Source organism: Trachemys scripta, chromosome 14 (assembly GCF_013100865.1).
Source record: "Trachemys scripta elegans isolate TJP31775 chromosome 14, CAS_Tse_1.0, whole genome shotgun sequence".
In the NCBI taxonomy this organism is placed as follows: Eukaryota; Metazoa; Chordata; order Testudines; family Emydidae; genus Trachemys; species Trachemys scripta.
The window spans coordinates 7,082,492-7,103,271 of record NC_048311.1 but is presented as its reverse complement, the minus strand read 5'-3'; the positions used below and the strand labels follow the sequence as shown (position 1 = coordinate 7,103,271).

General features: G+C 48.1%; 1 protein-coding gene across 1 annotated transcript; it reads right to left on the bottom strand.

The window, feature by feature from the left end:
- Nucleotides 1-652: 652 nt before the first annotated feature.
- On the bottom strand, nt 653-19,744 carry LOC117887186 (tripartite motif-containing protein 10-like). Its single transcript, XM_034789517.1, has 7 exons — nt 19,349-19,744; nt 8,805-8,900; nt 7,890-8,120; nt 7,529-7,551; nt 6,276-6,391; nt 4,005-4,064; nt 653-1,119 (listed from the first exon to the last, which is right to left on the bottom strand). The coding sequence occupies exons 1-7, from the start codon at nt 19,742-19,744 to the stop codon at nt 653-655; spliced, it is 1,389 nt and encodes a 462-aa protein (XP_034645408.1).
- Between the last annotated feature and the right edge of the window lie 1,036 nt (nt 19,745-20,780).

Sequence of the window (20,780 nt, the reverse complement as noted above, 5' to 3'; positions counted from 1 at the left end):
CTGCTTCTGTGGAGCTTCCAGCTTCTCTCCAGTGCCCCAAATGCTAATTAATCAATTCTGTGTCCCTGCCACCTTCACATCTTCCTGTCCCAAGCCTGGTTATTAATTTTGCCCAGCCCCCACATCTGCTCCTCAGAGCCCCTCTGCTCCTCCTGCAGCTCCAGGGGTTCTTCACTCTCCTCCCACTCCCATCCCTGGTGCTGCGGGGAGGGATGGGGGAGGAGCTTCCAGGGGTCATAGAGATGAGGAGCCAGGGGCTGGGTAGATGGGATTCCTCCAGGGTCACAGAGAGTGGAATGACAGAAGCTAGAGAAGCCCATTTTTTCATTCTTATTTACCCATCCCCCTGCCCATTTATCAATGACACTGTCTGAGCCTGTATGGGCAGAGTCATCCTGGTCCATGCAGAACAGTGGCAAACAGGCTACAAAATCCTTGGGGCAATGAAGTTGGCTTCTCTAGCTCCATCGCTCCCTGCTGTCTATGGTCGGCAGTCCAGAGACTCCACAGAGCCTGCAGTGTCATAGAGACTGCAGAGTACAAAGTTTGTAGGAAGACAGGCATCATCCAGAGTCAAAGACACTAGGAAACCTCAGCCTAGAGAGGCTGATTTCGGGGTCCCCAGTGGGATATTCCCACCACCCCCTGTGTCTCAGGGACACGGTCTGAGCTGGGATCCCCCCACCCACAGCCAGGGGCGGATTCTCTCCCCAGGGACAGAGGCCAGCAGGAAAGTGAAGATCAGGGCCTCATCACCAGCATTGAAAAATGTAACCTGCCCCCGTTCACAGTCCAGACAAACCCGGATCCTGCTGGGGCCCCGGCGCAACTCTACAGCCCAGATCCCTTCCTTAGGGTTAAGATGGATCCATCCCTTCCTCCTCACAGACTCTCTGGCCACCCCCACAGCCCAGTGTCCCCCACCCTGCACTTTCACCTCCACCTCCCAGCAATGTCTCCCCGAGGTGAATCCCTCACATCCCAGCAGACAGAGCTCAGAGTCAAATCTCTCAGGATTGTTGGGCAGATCCTGCCGTGTGTGTCCCCATCTCACACTTTTCTGATCCTCCGACAGGACGAGTTCAGGATGAGCTGTGTCTGGATCCAGAGTCACATTCACTGAGAGAGAGAGAGAATCAGAGTATTAGGAGCAGATCTCAGCCCTAGGGGAGGCTGGGACCATTTTTCACACACCCCAGCAGCCCTGTTTAGGCTGGGCACCTGAGACTGAGCAGAGGTTTCACTGCAGTTCCTCACTCTGTGCAATGAGAGACACTGTGTTAGTTTCTCATTTGTTTGCAGTCTTCACTTGAGCCTCAATGGGTCTGCTCCATTCCCAGTGGCAGAGAAACAGCAAAGAAGCTTTTCATGAGGAGGGAGTGGAGGAGGCAGGTACCAGCTTTAAACCCCAGAGGGAAGCTTCCTAAATGCATCCTCCACTCCCAGGCTAGGGAATAGAGAGGAAGATGCAGCATGGGGGAAGAGCAACTTAAGATCAGAGAGTAGGAGAAAGCATTGGGTGGGGAAGCCCCATCTACAGCCCAGAGAGGAAGTTGGGAGGGGGGGCATCAGCAGGGGAGCATCTCCCCAATCCAGGAATTAAGGAATACAGAGCAATGGCAGGTAAATAGTATAATGGTGTCACGGAGTATTGGGGGACTCAGGGCCCTGCACCCCCGGCTTCCTGCGATTCACCATGACTCTCAGCCAGCCAGTAAAGCAGAAGGTTTATTTGGATGACAGGAATACAGTCCAAGACAGGTCTTGCAGGCACAGACAACAGGGCCCCCCTCAGTTAGGTCCAGCTTGGGGTCCCAGGGCATCCCAGCCCACCCCCCTTTGGGGGGGGGTCAGAGCCATCTCTGCCTCCCAGCCATCTCTCCAGCCCGCTTCCAACACTCTGCCTTCAGCGACCCCTCCCACAGCCTTTGTTCAGTTTCCCGGGCCAAGGTGTCACCTGGCCTCCAACCCCTTCCTGGGTTCTCATGTTACACGCTCAGGTATTCGCCTTCGGGCAGACTCCCATCCCCAATGCAGACTATCCTAGCCACACTCCCCTGTCAGCATTCACAGACCACAGTAAGAACAGGCCCAGTTCGTCACAAATGGCTAACAAGGGTCAGGCTGGAGACTCTTGCCTATATGCTCGGGGATTTACTGATCGCCATGTTTGGGGTCGGGGGGGAGTTTTCCTCCGGGGTAGATTGGCTGAGGCCCTGGAGGTTTTTCGCCTTCCTCTGCAGCATGGGGCAGGGATCACTAGCAGGAGGGTTCTCTGCCAATTGAAGTCACTAAAACACAGGATTTGGGGATTTCAACAGCAGAGTCAAGGGAAGGGGTGGGGACAGTTTTGTGGCCTGCGGCATGCAGGGGGTCAGACCAGATGATCATAGTGGTCCCTTCTGACCTTAAATTCTATGAGTCTATGAGTCTATAAGTAGTGAGCAGCTCTAAATATGGGAGAGCCCAGCCCTGACCAAAGGGAAGATAGGATATTGGAGAAGAGCGATGGGGAGACACCCTCCACCGGGGTAAAGCAGGGGATGTGTCAGCTCTTAGGGCAGAGAGCTCTGTTTAAGTGCTGCTCAGTGGGAGTGTTTATGTTCATTAGCATGGGCATGAACTCAGCACCAAGGCCGGTGTCAGGATTGTTTGTGTGACTTCAGCTTGGGATCGCCTCACTGTTTAATGTGTGTATTTTTAGGGCTGTGTGTGTCATGGTCGCTGTTGGTTTGGTTGTTAACTTTACCTACAATCTCATGAAGATGCTTTCATTGGAATTTTCTCAAAATTTAAAGACAATCTCCACGTACAATCTCACTGTGACGGGATCCCCTGGGTGTAGCCTGGGTCTATGGGACTGCTGTGCCTCCTTAACTCTCCAGCCTGGGCTATCTCTCACTATCTCTAGTGACTCTATCTCACTATCTCACTATCTCTAGTGACAAGCAGCAAACCCCTCTGGGCACTGTTATCACTCAGCAGAACTTCATGTGGAGCCCCACACCCAGCTAGATTGCATGAATGCTCCCAGAGCCACTCGTGAATCACACAGAGAAAGGCACCAGCTGAATCCCGCCAGCTACCAGCCTTGCACCTCAGGAATATACCATCTTGCACTGCTCAAGATGAGCAGTGCAAGTTTATTAATTGGTTCACCAATTCATCAATGGAAAGGGACTATACATCAGACTTTGTAAACCTGAGCAGATTTAGCAAACACTTCAGGCAAACTCACAGGAAAAGATAAACAGTTAAACAAATTTACTGACTACAAAAGATAGATTTTAAGTGATTATAAGTGATAGGCCAAAAAGTCAGAGTGGTTACCAAAAGAAAAGAAAATATAAGCACACAGTCTAAACTCTTCACCCTATTAGACTGGACAACATCTATTTAAGCAGTTTTTCTCACCCCACTGGATAGTGCAGTTAATAGTAAACAGGTTTCACCCTTGAAACCTGGACCTCTGTTGGAGTCTTCAGGCTTCTAAGTGTCCTTGTTGCTTGCCAGTGGGGGCAGGAGAACAGGCCAAACATAGGGCCCCCTGTGTTCTGTTTTATACCCTTAGTCCATGTGGTTGGAGAACACAAGTCCAGGCATGTCTGGTGGGCATTGCTGAGTCACAAGGTGAAGAAATACCCCAATGTGTCTCCTGTGAGTGAGTCATTGAATTGTAACTCCTCTGCTGGACAATGACTGGTGATGTCTGTTCAGCACCCACCTGGGCATTGCTTATCTCCCTTGTCATTGTCTCTTGAAAGCTAGTATCTGGGCATTTCCCAAACTCACAGCATATTTTAGTGACAACCATACAACACATTCTCATAACTTCATATGCATTAATGATATACATATTTAGATAGAACAATGACTTTCAGTAGATCATAACCTTTCCCCTTATACCTCACACGGCATGCTTTATATGCAATATCACAATTATATATAAATGAGGCATATGGGGTTATAGGGCACTGCCCCAAGGTACACAATGTCACACTCACCCAGTCCGCATGATCCCAGGGATTCCCCTCTTTTTGTCTCCAGTGGAGATGGCAGAGTGGCTGGAAGGGGAAAGGATAAAAGAGACAAGATTTCAGGCTTTCATATTTATGGCAGCATCCCTACTCTAAACTCATAGAACTGTGTTTTAATTATGACAGAGAAATAGACAGAGAGGCCCAGAGACACACTCAGGTATTTAATATAAACTAATCTGAAGCATTCTATTTCCTCTCTCATTCAGGCATCTCACAGCAATGGAATCAACAGCCATGAAGTCTCACAATGACATACAATCTGTAAGTGAGATTTACGTTTCCCTCTTCATCCCCTCCCACCCTCCAGACCCCAGTAGGTTTATCTCATTCACTTACTTCATTTTCTCATAATCTAGACCCAGGTCATACAAAGACTTTGGCATAAAAGTAACTTTTCACCCACTTTGGTCCCTTTGACACTAACAGGATGTTCTGCCTCCATAGGCAGAAATATGAATAATCATAAAATAATTTTATCTATGTAGAAATTGAGGCAGGGGGAAGGTTGGCGAAATGGGCCAGATTCACCCCTGTATGGGCAAAAGGAGAGAGGGGAGGCAATTTGTGACTCTGCTGTTCAGTGGCTGCAGGGGCCGGTGCAGACCTTGGCACAGGCTGAGGAAGTTCTGAAGCCAGCCAGAGTTACATCCCTATGACAATGGCCCCTGTGTCTCTTGGCCAGTGTGCAGAGTGTCAGAGGCCCAGCTTTATGCTGCCCCCCTCCCTCTATCCCTGCCCCCCTCACTAACCCCACCCCATTCTCAGCCCTCTCAGGAACATGTCTTGTGCCTGCAGCTGCTGTGGAGGAGACACAAGAGGATTCCTCTGGAGTGGGAGGGGCTTTCTCCTTGCCTACAGCCCATGTGGCCCAGACTAGCTGCCATACGGGACCACAGCACAGAGAGGGATCAGGTCCAGATTTTAAAAATGGCCATTAATTTAGGATCTAAATTTTGAGTGCTGACCTTTAGGCCCGAGGGCCTGGTTCTCAGAGGTGTTGGGCACCTGCAGCTCCCACTGACTCCACCTGCAGCTGTGGATGCTAAATAGCTCTGGAGCATCTGCCCTCAGGGCCGGTTCCAGGCACTAGCTTAACAAGCAGGTGCTTGGGGTGGCCAAGGGAGAGGGGCGGCACCTGCGGCAATTCGGAGGCGGCAGGTCCCTCACTCCCTCTAGGAGTGAAGGACCTGCCGCTGAATTGCCGCCATCGATCGCGGCTTTTTTGTTTTGTTTTTTGTTTTGTTTGGGGCGGCAGAAATGCTGGAGCCAGCCCTGCCTGCCCTGCAGCTCTCTAGTTCGGAGAGAAACTCAGGTGCCCCAAATTAGTCCATTTTGCTAAATTTGGGCCTTAATGTTCATACTGTTGTTAAGTCATTAATTAATGTGAGACACCCTGACACCTGGGCCCCTATTACATCAGCTCAATTTGTCTGCTTTCCCACTACTTATTAGAGTAAGTATTAAGAGTTGGTACAAGGGGCATTTCTTATGCATAAGTTTGGAGAACACAAGATTGTGCATTTATGCCGACTGACTTGGCTTTGGCTTACTTAGCAGTTTGCTTGACATACAGGAAATATTGCCTTAAGTGACCTTGTTATTTAGTGATGTTGCAATTCAGATAAATTGCTCTGTGGGACAAAGAGATGTTTTGACCACACAATGTGCTTAAAGACAACAGACACCCAAAATGTACTGTGGAGGTAATGGTCAATGTGACCTATGCATAATCAGTGGTAATAAACCAACCAGGAAAGAGAATAATAACATGAAAAGAGCTTGGATAGCCAATTTAAAAGTTCATATATGTGTATTGTATGAGCTATATAAGATACTTAATATTCATAGCACTCAAACATGATTGGAAGAGAACTAACAAATATATAATTTGGATGTGTATAATATGTCAGACATTGTAAGGGGTTGTCGGAGCTTCATAGAAGAAATGCACCGTGACCTACCCATGCCCCAGGAGATGGTAACCGGCCTGTACTTTATTCTGTACATCTGACATTTCTTACTTTAACTGTAACTGTAATTGTAATGGCAAGGCATGCTTTTGGTACAAATAAAACTATGAATTATTCAACCTGAGTCTCTTGCACCCCATGTGTGGCCTTCTCACCCAACAATTAAATCCATGCATAATATAATTATGAACCAATAGGCCAAAGCCATTCTCCCACAGTCCCAGAGGCTTATCCTGATTTTCCCTCCTAGATCCCTTCTAGGTACCTTTGAACTTCCTCAGAGTCTCCATTAGAGCCATAGTTTTCTGGGAGTAATCACTGAGTCTCTTTTCCAGTTCAGGAGTAATCTCCAGTGGTTGCTGGAACTTCCCCTTCTCACACCTGGACAGAAAGAGTTTAACATGGTTATATTTCATTTAGTGACTCATTGTAAGTTCTTGCTAGTGAGTTGCTGCTCTAATGGGCCTGGAGCCAACAGTGCTGGAACCTCAGGAGAAGTCAGGGGCCACAAGGGCCTGCACCTCTCTGTGGCCTCTGCTCCTCCTCTTGCCCCCAGAGACCCCTCCCCCTGGCCAGGCCACAAGCCAGAGTTGGACTGCGGTAAAAATTGCACAGGGAGCCTGGGCCACTGTGTGCACCTCAGAACTTCCACATGCCCTGGATGGGAGTCCAGGTGATCACCCCACTGGGAAATGCAGCTCCTGCTGGCATTGCTCCTTGCCTGCCCGAGGCTTGCAGTTTGGTGGGGGGCAACATGACCCTCTGACCTCCAAACTATGCCCATGTTAAAAAGTGAGCAGGCATTGCCCTCCCACTTTTAAAAGTGTGTATGGGGGGGCAAGGTCCCCCTGCATCCCTCCTGGTTATGGCATCCATGTCTGGAGTTAGAATTTCTCTACTCCTCCCAGCCTCAGAGCAGGCACAAGAGAGTTTATGGCTGTGCAACCTTCCCTCAAAGGTCACATTAATATTCTTAAACCCTAGCCTGGGGAGGCTAGGTCTGGGGATTAAAGAGGAATTGAGTCTCTATGGCCCATTCACTCCTTGGCCTCCATGCTCTGATGGACACAAAGTTTCCATGTGAAGTGTTGTAGAAATCTGTCCACTAGGAATTACAGTGAGACACCAATTCCCAACCTCCCCATCTTATTCCACACGGGTCTCCAAACTTCAGGTGGGAAAGACTCTGGGTCACTGCTGACCTGGGCTGAAGAGTAACCAGTGCCCCAGCAGTTAAAAGACTCATATTCCATCTCCACTATCCTGAGGCAGCCAGTCCCCCAGGGATGTAACATCTCTAAGAAATACTTTAGATTAATCTTTACCATTCAATAGATAATTCCAGAGTGTTCTGTAAAAGGGTGAGAACCTCGGGATGAGGTTGATCAGAGAGATTTGTATCCAAAAATGCAACCTTCCCCCCACATTTTGCTGTAGAGCCCTAGGGAGATGTGGTGCTAACATCGTCTCCCAGCTCTTTCCCAGCATTGTGAAGGGGAATGAGAGAGAGCCACGTACCTGCTCAACGTGCTTCTGAAATCCTGGGGAGTGGGGGAGGAGGAGGGAGAGAGAGAGAGAGAGAGAGAATTTAAGTCCCACATGACACACACACTTTGAATTCCAAGGAAGGGATTTTGCAAGTATGGGGAAAAGAGTCCCTGCCCTGGACCCAGAGCCATGGATTCTCTGAGCTAATGGGGCTTTTCTATCTCTAATATCAATGTGTCTGTGACTCTGCAAAGAACAATAGGAATTCACATTTCAGCAATGCACACACTGAGTTACACTGTGATCTCCAACTGCTGGACCCCAGTGCCCATGTTTTAGGAGATGTCCTGTTCCTGTGTTGGGATCTGGATTATTTCTAACTCAGTCTCACCTGCAGGAATTCTCTCGCTGGCTTCTGATACTTCCCCTCCATCTCACTGATCAGCTCACTGAGACGGGAAATCTCCTCAGAGAGTTTGGTTATATTTTCATTCTGTATCTTCACAATCTCCTTGTCCAGCTTTTCCAGCTGGGCCAGCAGGAGTCGCTCTTGTTCCTCCAGGAACTGCAGCAGTTGCTGAAATTCAGACACAATCTTCTGCCTCTCCTTTTCTATCTGTTTCTGTAAAACAACAGGGAAAGGGCTGGCCAAGAACTTGGAGGTAGTGTAGAGAACTTTCATGGAGTCAGGGTGACCAGATGTCCCAATTTTATAGGGAAAGTCCCGATTTTGGGGTCTTTTTCTTATATAGGCTCCTATTATCCCCCACCCCTGTCCCGATTTTTCACATTTGCTGTCTGGTCATCCTATATGGAATGCTGAGTGTGCAGGAGGGAGAACTTCTTTGTAAACCCTAAGATTTCTGACACTTGATTCTACCCTGTGATTACTTGAGAGAGGATTCTCTCACACCTTGGTCATTTTGCCCCAATGTCTCTGGAAAGGGATGTTTGCATCTCTGACATGATTAGGACATTGTGTTATCCATGGCCTCTGACAATGGAGCTCCAGAGCAGCAGGAGGCAGCACTCAGCATTACACTGACAGAGAGGCCAGAGAGAAAAAAAAGAATCAAATAATTCAGCAATGAAAAACATGACACAGACACAGTGAAAACCACAAGGGCTAGAAATTCACTCATTAACTGAAATGAAAGCTTAGATTCTGCACATGAATCAAACACAGAAAATCTAGGATCACAGAGAAAAACACACATGCCCACATTCACCAAGGGCCTAGAGGAATCGGCCCATAAACAAACCTCTCACCACAACTCTCCACAGGTCAATAACAACAAGCACCTACCAGATACTCCTGGATTTTATCCTCTCCAGTCACTTTAAATCCCAGCAGTTTTTCTCTCTCTTCACTCAGAGTCTTCAAATAGGCCTGAATTTTTTCCTGTAGAGACAGAAACGATTTGGGAGGTTTCATTTTGAGGATTGAGAGGGGTGTGTAGGGGGATGTTTTTCCATCCAAATCCAGGGGACTGTTTGTCCTAATCCGTCTATGACATCAGGGCCAGCAGGGAAATGAAACCTAAGAATGGAGACTGGGGCCTTGGCTACACTTGCAAGTTACAGTGCTGTAAAGCTGCCCCTAGTGCTGTAACTCACTCCCTGTCCACACTGGCAAGGCATTTGCAGCGCTGTATCTCTGTGGTTGCAGCGCTGCATGTACTCCACCTCTCCGAGAGGAATAGTGAGTATTGCGCCACCGCTGCAGCGCTGCGGCGCCAGTGTGGCCGCCCAATGCGCTGTGAATGGCCTCCAGAATTATTCGGCAGTATCCCACAATGCCTGTTCTAGCCACTCTGGTCATCAGTTCAAACTCTACTGCCCTGGCCTCAGGTAACCAACCATGTGACCTACCCTTTACATTCCCCGGGAATTGTAAAAATCCCCTTCCTGTTTGCTCAGCCCGGCATTGTTTGGAGTGCTATCAGCGAATCTTTCCAGGTGACCATGCCTCCACGCGCCAAGCGAGCCCCAGCATGGAGCAATGGCAAGTTGCTGGACCTCATCAGTGTTTGGGGGGAGGAAGCTGTACAGTCCCAGCTGCGCTCCAGCCGTAGGAATTACGATACCTTCGGGAAGGTATCAAAGGACATGATGGAAAGGGGCCATGACCGGGACACCCTGCAGTGCAGGGTTAAAGTGAAGGAGCTGCAGAGTGCCTACCGCAAAGCCCGCGATGCAAACGGCCTCTCGGGTGCTCCCCCTGCAACCTGCCGATTCTACAAAGAGCTGGATGCGATACTTGGGGTTAACCCCACCTCCATTCCGAGCACCACCATGGACACTTCAGAGCCGGTGGGGGGGAGGAAGAGGAGGAGGAGGAAAACGGGAGTGATGGTGGTGGGCCGGATGGAGAAATCCCGGAATCCCTGAAGCCATGCAGCCAGGAGCTTTTCTCGAGCCAGGAGGAAGGTAGCCAGTCGCAGCGGCCAGTACTTGGTGAAGGACAAACAAAAGAGCAGGTTCCCGGTATGCGGGGGGGGGGGGGGTTCGGGAAGGAATTTTTTCGCTGCAGGCTCGTTGGGAGAGGAGGGTTAGGCATGCATGCCTAGATTCGGAATAGTGCATTGATGTGGTTTATCACATTGCGGTAATCAGCCTCGGTAATCTCCTCGAATGTCTCATGCAGAACGTGTACAATGCGCTTGCGCAGGTTTATTGGGACAACCACCATGGCCCTTGTCCCAGCCAGGCTAACGTGTCCATGCCACTGTGCCGCGAGGGGTGGGGGGACCATTGCTGCACACAGGCAAGCTGCATATGGGCCAGGGCGGAAGCCGCATTGCAGTAGAAGACCCTCCCTTGCTTCCCAGGTCACCCTCAGCAGTGAGATATCGTCCAGGACGAACTCCTGTGGAAAATGTTGGGACAGTGTTCAGTGTAGGTGCCCCCTGAAGCTGTTGGCTCTCCCCAAGGCACAGAAACCCAGAGGACAGTGCAGCCCTGAAACAATCAGTCCCCCTTACTCACCATTTTGAGGCTCCCGTGGGATATGTGTGCCCTGTTTCGGATGGGAAAATTATACTATTGTGTAGACCCTGTGTGTTTTCTACTCCTTAAGTGCGGGGGGAATCATTACTCTGTCTGGTATAAACAATGATGCCTCTGTTAAATGTTGCATTTTGCCTATACAGCTCCATCAACCTTGAGACCTCAGCTGTCCCTCTTATCGCCTGCTCAGAGACTGCAAAGACTCAGGAAGAGACCGCTAAAAAGCAAAAAAGACATGCTGCAAGAAGTGATGCGGCAATCTACTAAAGAGAATGAGAAAGCACAGAACTGGAGGGAGAGAGAAAGCAGGAGGATCCGCCAGGAAAATGCAGCGCATCGGCGGCAAAGCACCGCGCACCAGCAGTAAAGCACTGATAGGCTCATAAGCATCCTGGAGCGCCAAGCAGACGCTACCCAGGAGCTGGTGGCCATGCAGAAAGAGGAGCAGTACTGCAAACGCAAACACCATCACCCCGAACGCCCTTCCGTTGTGCCCCACTGTCACCCCCAACCCACTTTCCCCAACTTCCGTGTTCTTCATGCCACCCGCTGCCTCCAACACCAGTATCTTCACCACCCAGCCCTGAAAACCACGACCTTTACCATCTTCACTCAACCCCCATCACCATGCAGTATAGCTGTCATGAAGTGCAGCACTCACTGCACAGCACACCAGACAGGACATATGCGAATCTGTGATTGTACTGTTCCCCACTCCACCCCATTGATTCTTTTCAATAAATAATGTTTTTTTCTTTTCAATAAATGGATTTTTGGGCTTTGAAAACATTCTTTATTATTGCATAAAGTAAAAGACTCCTTAGCCCAGGAAATAAACAGGCACTGCAAGTCTGCTTGTCTGCTTAGCAAACACTGATTCCTAAAGATTGGAACTACTGCACTTCACTCCCATGCAGGGCACCAGATATCACTGCTGGTTTTCAGCCTCAAATTGCTCCCTCAAGGCATCCCTAATCCTTGCAGCCCCGCACTGGGCCCCTGTAATAGCCCTGTTCTCTGGCTGTGCAAATTCAGCCTCCAGGTGTTGAACCTCAGAGGTCCATGCCTGAGTGAAGCTTTCACCCTTCCCTTCACAAATATTATGGAGGGCACAGCATGCGGATATAACCGCGGGGATGCTGTTTTCGGCCAAGTCCAGCTTCCCCTACAGAGATCGCCAGTGGGCCTTTAAACGGCCAAAGGCACACTCCACAGTCATTCGGCACCGGCTCAGCCTGTAGTTGAACCGTTCCTTGCTGCTGTCAAGGCTCCCTGTGTAGGCTTTCATGAGCCACGGCATTAACGGGTAAGCAGGATCTCCAAGGATCACAATGGGCATTTCAACTTCCCCTACCATGATCTTCCACTCTGGGAAAAAAGTCCCGGCCTGCATCTTCCTGAACAGCCAAGTGTTCCGAGAGATGCATGCATCATGCACCTTTCCGGGCCAGTCTGTGTTAATGTCAATGAAACGCCCATGGTGATCCACAAGCGCCTGGAAAACCATAGAGAAATACCCCTTCCGATTAACGTACTCGGATCCTAGGCGGGTTGGTGCCAGAATAGGAATGTGTGTCCCATCTATCGCCCCTCCACAGTTAGGGAATCCCATTTGTGCAAAGCCATCCACTATTTCCTGCATGTTACCCAGAGTCACGGTTCTTCTGAGTAGGATGCGATTAATGGCCTTGCAAACTTGCATCAACACGATTCCACTCCAAACTGGTTTGCGACCAACCGGTAGCTGTCTGGAGTTGCCAGCTTCCAGATTGCAATAGCCACCCGCTTCTCCACTGGCAGGGCAGCTCTCAATCTTGTGTCCTTGCGCCGCAGGGTGGGGGCAAGCTCCTCACACAGTCCCATGAAAGTGGCTTTTCTCATCCGAAAGTTCTGCAGCCACTGCTCGTTATCCCAGACTTCCATGATGATGTGATCCCACCACTCGGTGCTTGTTTCCCAAGCCCAAAAGCGGCGTTCCACGGTGCTGAGCATGTCCGTGAATGCCACAAGCAATTTCGTGTCGCACCGTTACACGGCTCGATAGCATCGTCGGACTCCTCACCCTCACTCTCACTGTCACTTTGGATCTTAAGGAATAGTTCGACAGCCAAACGGGACGTGCTGGCGAGACTCGTCAGCATACGCCTCAGCAGTTCGGACTCCATTTCCTGCAGACAGATCGCGCTGCACAGAAACCGTTGAAAGATGGCGCCAAAGGTGGACGGAAACAAAGGGATTTCTGGGATGCAAAGCAATGCATCATGGGGCATTGGGACAGGACCCAGAATCCCCCGCACCCACGCCCCCTTCCCACAATCCACGGTGCCAGAATGGGAAAAGGTGCTCTGTGGGATAGCTGCCCATAATGCACCGCTCCCAATAGCGCTGCAATTGCTGCAAATGTGGCCACGACAGTGCACTGGGCACCTGTCAGTGTGGACAGACTGCAGCGCTTTCCCTACTCAGCTGCACGAAGTCAGGTTTAACTCACAGTGCTGTACATCTGCAAGTGTAGTCAAGGCCTGGGAGTGTGTCACATGCAGATTTGTTACCGATTCAGGTTCAGTTTTTTTAGTAATTAGAGAGAAACCTCAATTATCCAAGCTTGATAGATATTTATTAATTACTTAGTAGTAATCACATAACAAGAAACTGGAGTTACATGGTGGTGAATCAATAAATTTACTTTTGAGAAGATTAAATTAACAAAGTGATACAAATCCCAGAAATCACCAGGGCTCCATATATGAGCTGGGATTATCCAAGGAGCCCAACTCCCAGTTGAATTTCAGCTCTGAAGCCCTGAGGATTGCACTGGTTGGACAGACTGGTCTGAGCATTAGGGCAAATCCCATTAGACAGGCTGACTTGTAAGAACAGTTGTGGTTTGCCGTAGTGCTGTCCTGAACAGAAATGCCTTCTGGGTAGGTATCCTCCTACTAAAGAGCCTAGAAACAGTGGATTCTGAGAGTTTTGAAAAGGCTGCATGATCGGACTAGTGGAAACACTTCGGGTGGTCCTTGCCCATGTACATGTAAGCAAGGTCCACATGAGCTCTCCCTGACATCTAGTGATGAGCTGGGGAAGAGAACTTCAGAAGCCAACCTTGTTTGCATGGATACATCTACCCTGCCTAGGTGCTCAGCATGATGGATCTGCTTTGCCCAAATGATCACTTTTGGTTGATGTTGGATCACAAATCTCTTTGTTATTGGGTGCAGGGGCAATAAAGGTTGAATCCACACAGTGACCTCCTCTAGTGCAGGCCAGCATCTGAGTTTAACCACTCATGGAACAACACAGGAGTTCAGAATCCCAGTGAGACACCTCATCACCCTGCTGGGCCTGGGGCCTTTATCAAGGCATCTTTCCCTTCTAATGGCCACACTTCATCACTGATCAGTGCTGCTGCTAGGGTAGTAGCATGGCCTACTGGTTAGGGCACTGAACTGGGTCTTGGGAGACCTGGGTGTTATTCCCATCTTTGCCACTGACCTGCTGAGTGACCATAGGCAAGTCTGTGCCTTGTTTCCCCTCCCACCCTTCATCTGTCTTGTCTAATTACACTGTAACAGGGCAGGGATTGTCCCCTCAGGGTCCTGCACAATCACAATCAGATCTCATTTGGGGTCTGTTGGGGCTACTGAGATGCAAATGCTACTAATAAAAACCATGTTACAAATCAGGAACAACAACAGCTTGTAACTTCCTATTCTCCACGTTGCAGGCAGCACTTTCACATAGACAGGCCTGCAACTCATGTCATTTAAAGCTCACTGGTCATTTAACAACTTCTGGTCTATAGAAAATTCCCTTATGTCACCAGTGGGAGCTGGGTTTGAAGAGGAGTCAGTTTCTCAGAAAAAATTTTCTCACATCAGACATCTTTAAATTCTTTGGTTTTTTTGCCTTTCTTGCCACACTGCAGTATCATTAACTTGTTATAGCATCTGTCATACCATGAAGGCGTTACAGAACTGAATGATGCAGTTATTCTGGGTTCTTTGTGGCCATGGGACTCTCTTGCTCAAACGACCCTAAGTGGGAAATGGCTTGGAAAAGAATTTAGCTTCTCAGAAAAATGTTTCTTTCACTGCACATCTTTAAAGTCTTTATACTGCATAATTTACTTTTTATAGAATGTTTCATACAATGTAGGCTTTACAGAGCTCAGTGATGCAGTTACACAGATAGCGATAATAGGCAACTTGTTATGAAATTAACCGGTAATTAAAATCCAAAGTTATTACTCTTATTAATAGTTTATTAAGTTATCCAAAATCTAAAGTTATTCAACTTTACAGCAATTCCCTACCTTGTACTCCAAACAGCCTCTGCTATGGGAACCACTGTGTGAGCCCTTTGAGTCCACAACAGATGGCAAACTAAACAAATCGAAGTTTGATCCTCTTCACAGAACTGTTTCAGAGGCTTCCGGTATTCCCCACACACCCTCCCACCTCCTGCTTCATCCAGTGCCTCTAAACTCAGCTGTTTGGCTGTTTCTACTTCTATCGCCAGCTGCCTATTTGGTCTGATGTTTCTCTGTTGCACAGTCTCTCCTTACTTGGGGCATAAGATGTCTGTATCCGATCCCTCCCAGTACTGGATGATGCAGGCTTGGATGAAATTGTGCCCACAATCCAGAGTGACAGGTTCTCTGAAATACTCCACACAGATTGGACAAGTAGCTTCATCCTGGAGACTTTTCATAGGGTTCTCTGAAGCCTGGCTCCCTTTGGACAGTGTAACAGGGTTAGTTTCACTTTCCAGAGCCCAGAATTATGCCCAGCCTGAAACACAACTGTGCAATTCCCTTTCTGGAACTGACTCTGCTGTTCACTCAGGGTCAAGCACCAAAGAATGACACTGAGCATATACATGGAGAGAGAGAAGTTTAGGGGGTTGAAAGCTAACTAACAATGACTCACAGATTTCAGAGGTTCAAGGGACAATTGTGCAGCCATTGAACCTGAGTAATACACAAATACTGAGTCAAACACGGCCCTGGGTAGAAATCAGATTCTTTTAAAGGGTCATAGTGATACAATCTGCCTCTATCAAAGGGCTATTTTTTTATTTTGGGTAAATGCAATCTGAGTACAGCAGAAAATTCAGCAGATGCTCAAACTATGTTTGAAAAGAAAATAAAGTACACATACAAAGGCTTGTTCAGAGGGGAGGAGAAATTTATCTTTACTCATCTTTATAGACTGCAAGCTCTTTGGGCCAGGCACCTCAGTACATGTAAGCTGCCAGCACAGATTTGTGTATCGTGTATTTTCTTGGGATGGTGAGTTGGACCCCCTGCCTTCTTCCTGGCCTGCCGCACACACAGAGCCCCCAACTTGGGAGAGGTGGATGAGGACCCTAGAGCAGTAGTTCTTGGAGCGAACACCCCATTGACATGCATGGGGTAGTTCCCTCCTCTCAGAGCTATTGGCTCAGGCTCTCTGCAGAGTCAGGCACACGTCACTGTATCAGAGTAACAGCCGTGTTAGTCTGTATCCGCAAAAAGAAGAACAGGAGTACTTGTGGCACCTTAGAGACTAACAAATTTATTAGAGCATAAGCTTTCGTGGACTACAGCCCACTTCTTCGGATGCATATAGAATGGAACATATAATGAGGAGATATATATACACACATACAGAGAGCATAAACAGGTGGGAGTTGTCTTACCAACTCTGAGAGGCCAATTAATTAAGAGAAAAAAAAAAAAACTTTTGAAGTGATAATCAAGCTAGCCGAGTACAGACAGTGTGATAAGAAGTGTGAGAGTACTTACAAGGGGAGATAGAGTCAACGTTTGTAATGGCTCAGCCATTCCCAGTCCTTATTCAAACCGGAGTTGATTGTGTCTAGTTTGCATATCAATTCTAGCTCTGCAGTCTCTCTTTGGAGTCTGTTTTTGAAGTTTTTCTGTTGTAATATAGCCACCCGCAGGTCTGTCACTGAATGACCAGACAGGTTAAAGTGTTCTCCCACTGGTTTTTGAGTATTTTGATTCCTGATGTCAGATTTGTGTCCATTAATTCTTTTGCGTAGAGACTGTCCGGTTTGGCCAATTTACATGGCAGAGGGGCATTGCTGGCACATGATGGCATATATCACATTGGTAGATGTGCAGGTGAACGAGCCCCTGATGGTATGGCTGATGTGATTAGGTCCTATGATGATGTCACTTGAATAGATATGTGGACAGAGTTGGCATCGGGGTTTGTTACAAGGATAGGTTCCTGGGTTAGTGGTTTTGTTCAGTGATGTGTGGTTGCTGGTGAGTATTTGCTTTAGGTTGGGGGGTTGTCTGTAAGCGAGGACAGGTCTGTCTCCCAAGATCTGTGAGAGTAAAGGATCATCTTTCAGGATAGGTTGTAGATCTCTGATGATGCGCTGGAGAGGTTTTAGTTGGGGGCTGAAGGTGACAGCTAGTGGTGTTCTGTTATTTTCTTTGTTGGGCCTGTCTTGTAGGAGGTGACTTCTGGGTACTCGTCTGGCTCTGTCAATCTGTTTTTTCACTTCAGCAGGTGGGTATTGTAGTTTTAAGAATGCTTGATAGAGATCTTGTAGGTGCTTGTCTCTATCCGAGGGATTGGAGCAAATGCGGTTATATCTTAGAGCTTGGCTGTAGACAATGGATCGTGTGGTGTGTCCTGGATGGAAGCTGGAGGCATGTAGGTAAGTGTAGCGGTCAGTAGGTTTCCGGTATAGGGTGGTATTGATGTGACCATCGCTTATTAGCACAGTAGTGTCCAGGAAATGGACCGCTTGTGTGGATTGATCTAGGCTGAGGTTGATGGTGGGATGGAAATTATTGAAATCATGGTGAAATTCCTCAAGGGCTTCTTTTCCATGGGTCCAGATGATGAAGATGTCATCAATGTAGCGCAAGTAGAGTAGGGGCGTTAGGGGACGAGAGCTAAGGAAGCGTTGTTCTAAGTCAGCCATAAAAATGTTGGCATATTGTGGGGCCATGCGGGTACCCATAGCAGTGCCGCTGACTTGAAGGTATATATTGTCCCCAAATGTGAAATAGTTGTGGGTGAGGACAAAATCACAAAGTTCAGCCACCAGGTTAGCTGTGACATTATCAGGGATACTGTTCCTGATAGCTTGTAGTCCATCTTTGTGTGGAATATTGGTGTAGAGGGCTTCTACGTCCATAGTGGCCAGGATGGTGTTTTCTGGAAGATCACCGATGGATTGTAGTTTCCTCAGGAAGTCAGTGGTGTCTCGAAGATAGCTGGGAGTGCTGGTAGCGTAGGGTCTTAGGACAGAGTCTACATAACCAGACAAGCCTGATGTTAGGGTGCCAATGCCTGAGATGATGGGGCGTCCAGGATATCCAGGTTTATGGATCTTGGGTAGCAAATAGAATACCCCTGGTCGGGGTTCTAGGCATGTGTCTGTACGGATTTGTTCCTGTGCTTTGTCAGGGAGTTTTTTTAGCAGATGGTGTAGTTTCTTTAGGTAATCCTCAGTGGGATCAGAGGATAATGGCCTGTAGAATGTGGTGTTAGAGAGCTGTCTAGCAGCCTCCTGGTCATATTCCAATTTATTCATGATGACGACAGCACCTCCTTTGTCAGCCTTTTTGATTATGATGTCAGGGTTGTTTCTGAGGCTGTAGATGGCGTTGTGTTCAGCATGGCTGAGGTTATGTGGCAAGTGATGTTGCTTTTCCACAATTTCAGCCTTTGCACGTCGACGGAAGCAATCTATGTAGAAATCCAGTCTGTTGTTTCGACCGTCCGGAGGAGTCCATGCAGAATCAACCAGTGGGAGAACACTTTAACCTGTCTGGTCATTCAGTGACAGACCTGCGGGTGGCTATATTACAACAGAAAAACTTCAAAAACAGACTCCAAAGAGAGACTGCTGAGCTAGAATTGATATGCAAACTAGACACAATCAACTCCGGTTTGAATAAGGACTGGGAATGGCTGAGCCATTACAAACGTTGACTCTATCTCCCCTTGTAAGTACTCTCACACTTCTTATCACACTGTCTGTACTCGGCTAGCTTGATTATCACTTCAAAAGCTTTTTTTTTTCTCTTAATTAATTGGCCTCTCAGAGTTGGTAAGACAACTCCCACCTGTTTATGCTCTCTGTATGTGTGTATATATATCTCCTCATTATATGTTCCATTCTATATGCATCCGAAGAAGTGGGCTGTAGTCCACGAAAGCTTATGCTCTAATAAATTTGTTAGTCTCTAAGGTGCCACAAGTACTCCTGTTCTTCTTGTCACTGTATCAGTTAGGTTTAGGTCACACTTTCATACTTTTCAGTCATATGGGCTAGAAAGTTACTATTTGGTTGTTGATATGTTATGATGAAACCTGAGGGCCTGTTCTAATCAGGCAACTCCAGAGATTGGTCGCTAGGGAAGTGTCCATAGTACCTGTACTTAAACCCACTCCTGTATGTATGTTGTATGCAGCAGAGGGAGGGCTGCTGTGTTCATGATTAATGTGAATGTCCTGCTAGCAGTGCCTGGGCTGTCAGGGGTGTGTTGGGAGCAGCTCATTCCCTCCATTCCTGGTTTAGCAGCAGCTCAGACACATTTTGATTCAATCCTGTGTGTGAGGAAAGTGCCTCCACGGAGCTTTAGTGCCCACAACTCCCTAATGAACAGTGCGGGGTTGACAGGTTAGGGCAGAATCAGTGGCCAGGGCTCCCTGCACCTGCCCAGAGGAAGGAGCCTGCAGGGGAGAGATTTAGGTGGAGCCAGAGATCAAGGGAGAAAGTCTGGGAAACTGGGAGATTCCAGGGCTCTGAGAGATTTAGTCTGAAAAGGAAAGGATTGAATGAACCTGGATCCACAGTGTGTCCTACCTTGTATTTCTGGAAATCCTCCTCTATGAGAAGCACCGGGTGAGATCTGTGCTCGGGGGATCGCCAACAAACCACACACACGGCTTCTCCATCCTTGTCACAGAACAGATCCAGGGCTTTGCTGTGTCTCTCACACAGATTCTCTTTTCCTGGTTTTAAATCCAGCTTTTTAATTGTTTTCACTATATTTGCTAGCTGATAGTTATTCTGGAGAGTCCTGTTTCGTATTATGGATTTACAACTGGGGCAGCACAAAGGGTCATGGTCCCCCTCTGTCCATGTCTCACAGTGCTGAGTGATGCAGACTCGGCAGAAGTTGTGCCCACAGTCTATGGTCACTGGGTCTGTCAGATATTGCAGACAGATGGGACATTTGGTTTCCTCTTGGATTTCCATGGCTGCTGGGATCTCTTGGCTTCTGTTCCCTCTGCATCAGAAATGGTTTTGCTGACAATGGGAGGTGCCTGTCCCACCTCATATCAGCTGCACAGGTGCAGAATGAAGTAAAGAAAAAGGAGAGGCCTGGAGGAGGAGCAGGAGAAAGATAAGAAAAGAAGGAAGCAGGAACTACATAGGCAAGGAACAGGAGCGACGAGGTTTAAAAATGCAGAAAGGGAATAAAAGGAAAAGTGGGGCAAGGAAACAAACAAACAAGAACACAAAAACTTAAATTCAGGGTCTGTCTACACAATAGGTGTCCAGGCGGGGGTCGGGCTGGATTGTACTCCAGTGGCTAGCCCAAGCCTCCCCCTTGCTGTCGTGGCTGCACTGCTATTGGCAGTGTGCTAGCTCCAGCAGAGTCAGCACATGTACATCTACCCGGGCTGGGAATCACACCTCCCAGGTACTGTGGAGAAGTACCTTCAATCAAACAAGGACATGCTTAATTCACAGTAAGGTGTCCACAGCCACACACAGACTTGCATTGAAACAAAACTAGGTGGGAACTAAACCCCATTGAGTTATTTCAGTGACAATAACCTCGTTATCTCCATACTGATTTATACCTGCTTCTGGACATTTCCATTACTTGCATCTGAAGAAGTGAGGTTGTTACCCATGAAAGCTTATGCTCCCAATACTTCTGTTAGTCTTAAAGGTGCCACAGGACCCTCTGTTGCTTTTTTCAGTGACAATGTGTGTGCAGAGGAGCTTTGGCTTGGCTGTGTCTTGCTGAACATCTAGCCACCCGCCTGGGAGCAGCCGGGCTACAGGAGCTCCCTGGGTTAAGGTCAGAGGCAGCTGGTGTGTGCTAGTGACAAGGCCTGAAAAATGGCAGCAAGTCACTAATCAGGACCAACCCTTGAGCTGAAGGGTGATTTTATGGTAAATCCTTTGCAGTCTAAAGGTTACAGCCCAGCCCATTCACAATGCCAGCTAAGAGCTGGAAAAAAGATTTTAGGTTTAAACTTTGTGGGAAAGTAACAATCCG

What these genes read in the sequence shown, in the direction of transcription:
- LOC117887186 (XM_034789517.1), bottom strand. Translation starts at nt 19,744, where the DNA reads ATGGAAATCCAAGAGGAAACCAAATGTCCCATCTGTCTGCAATATCTG. An exon ending in CAGCGAGAGAATTCCTGCAG is followed by an intron (nt 7,552 to 7,889) that starts GTGAGACTGAGT and finishes CCCACTCCCCAG; the next exon opens with GATTTCAGAAGCACGTTGAG. An exon ending in TTCAGAAGCACGTTGAGCAG is followed by an intron (nt 6,392 to 7,528) that starts GTACGTGGCTCT and finishes CTTTCTGTCCAG; the next exon opens with GTGTGAGAAGGGGAAGTTCC.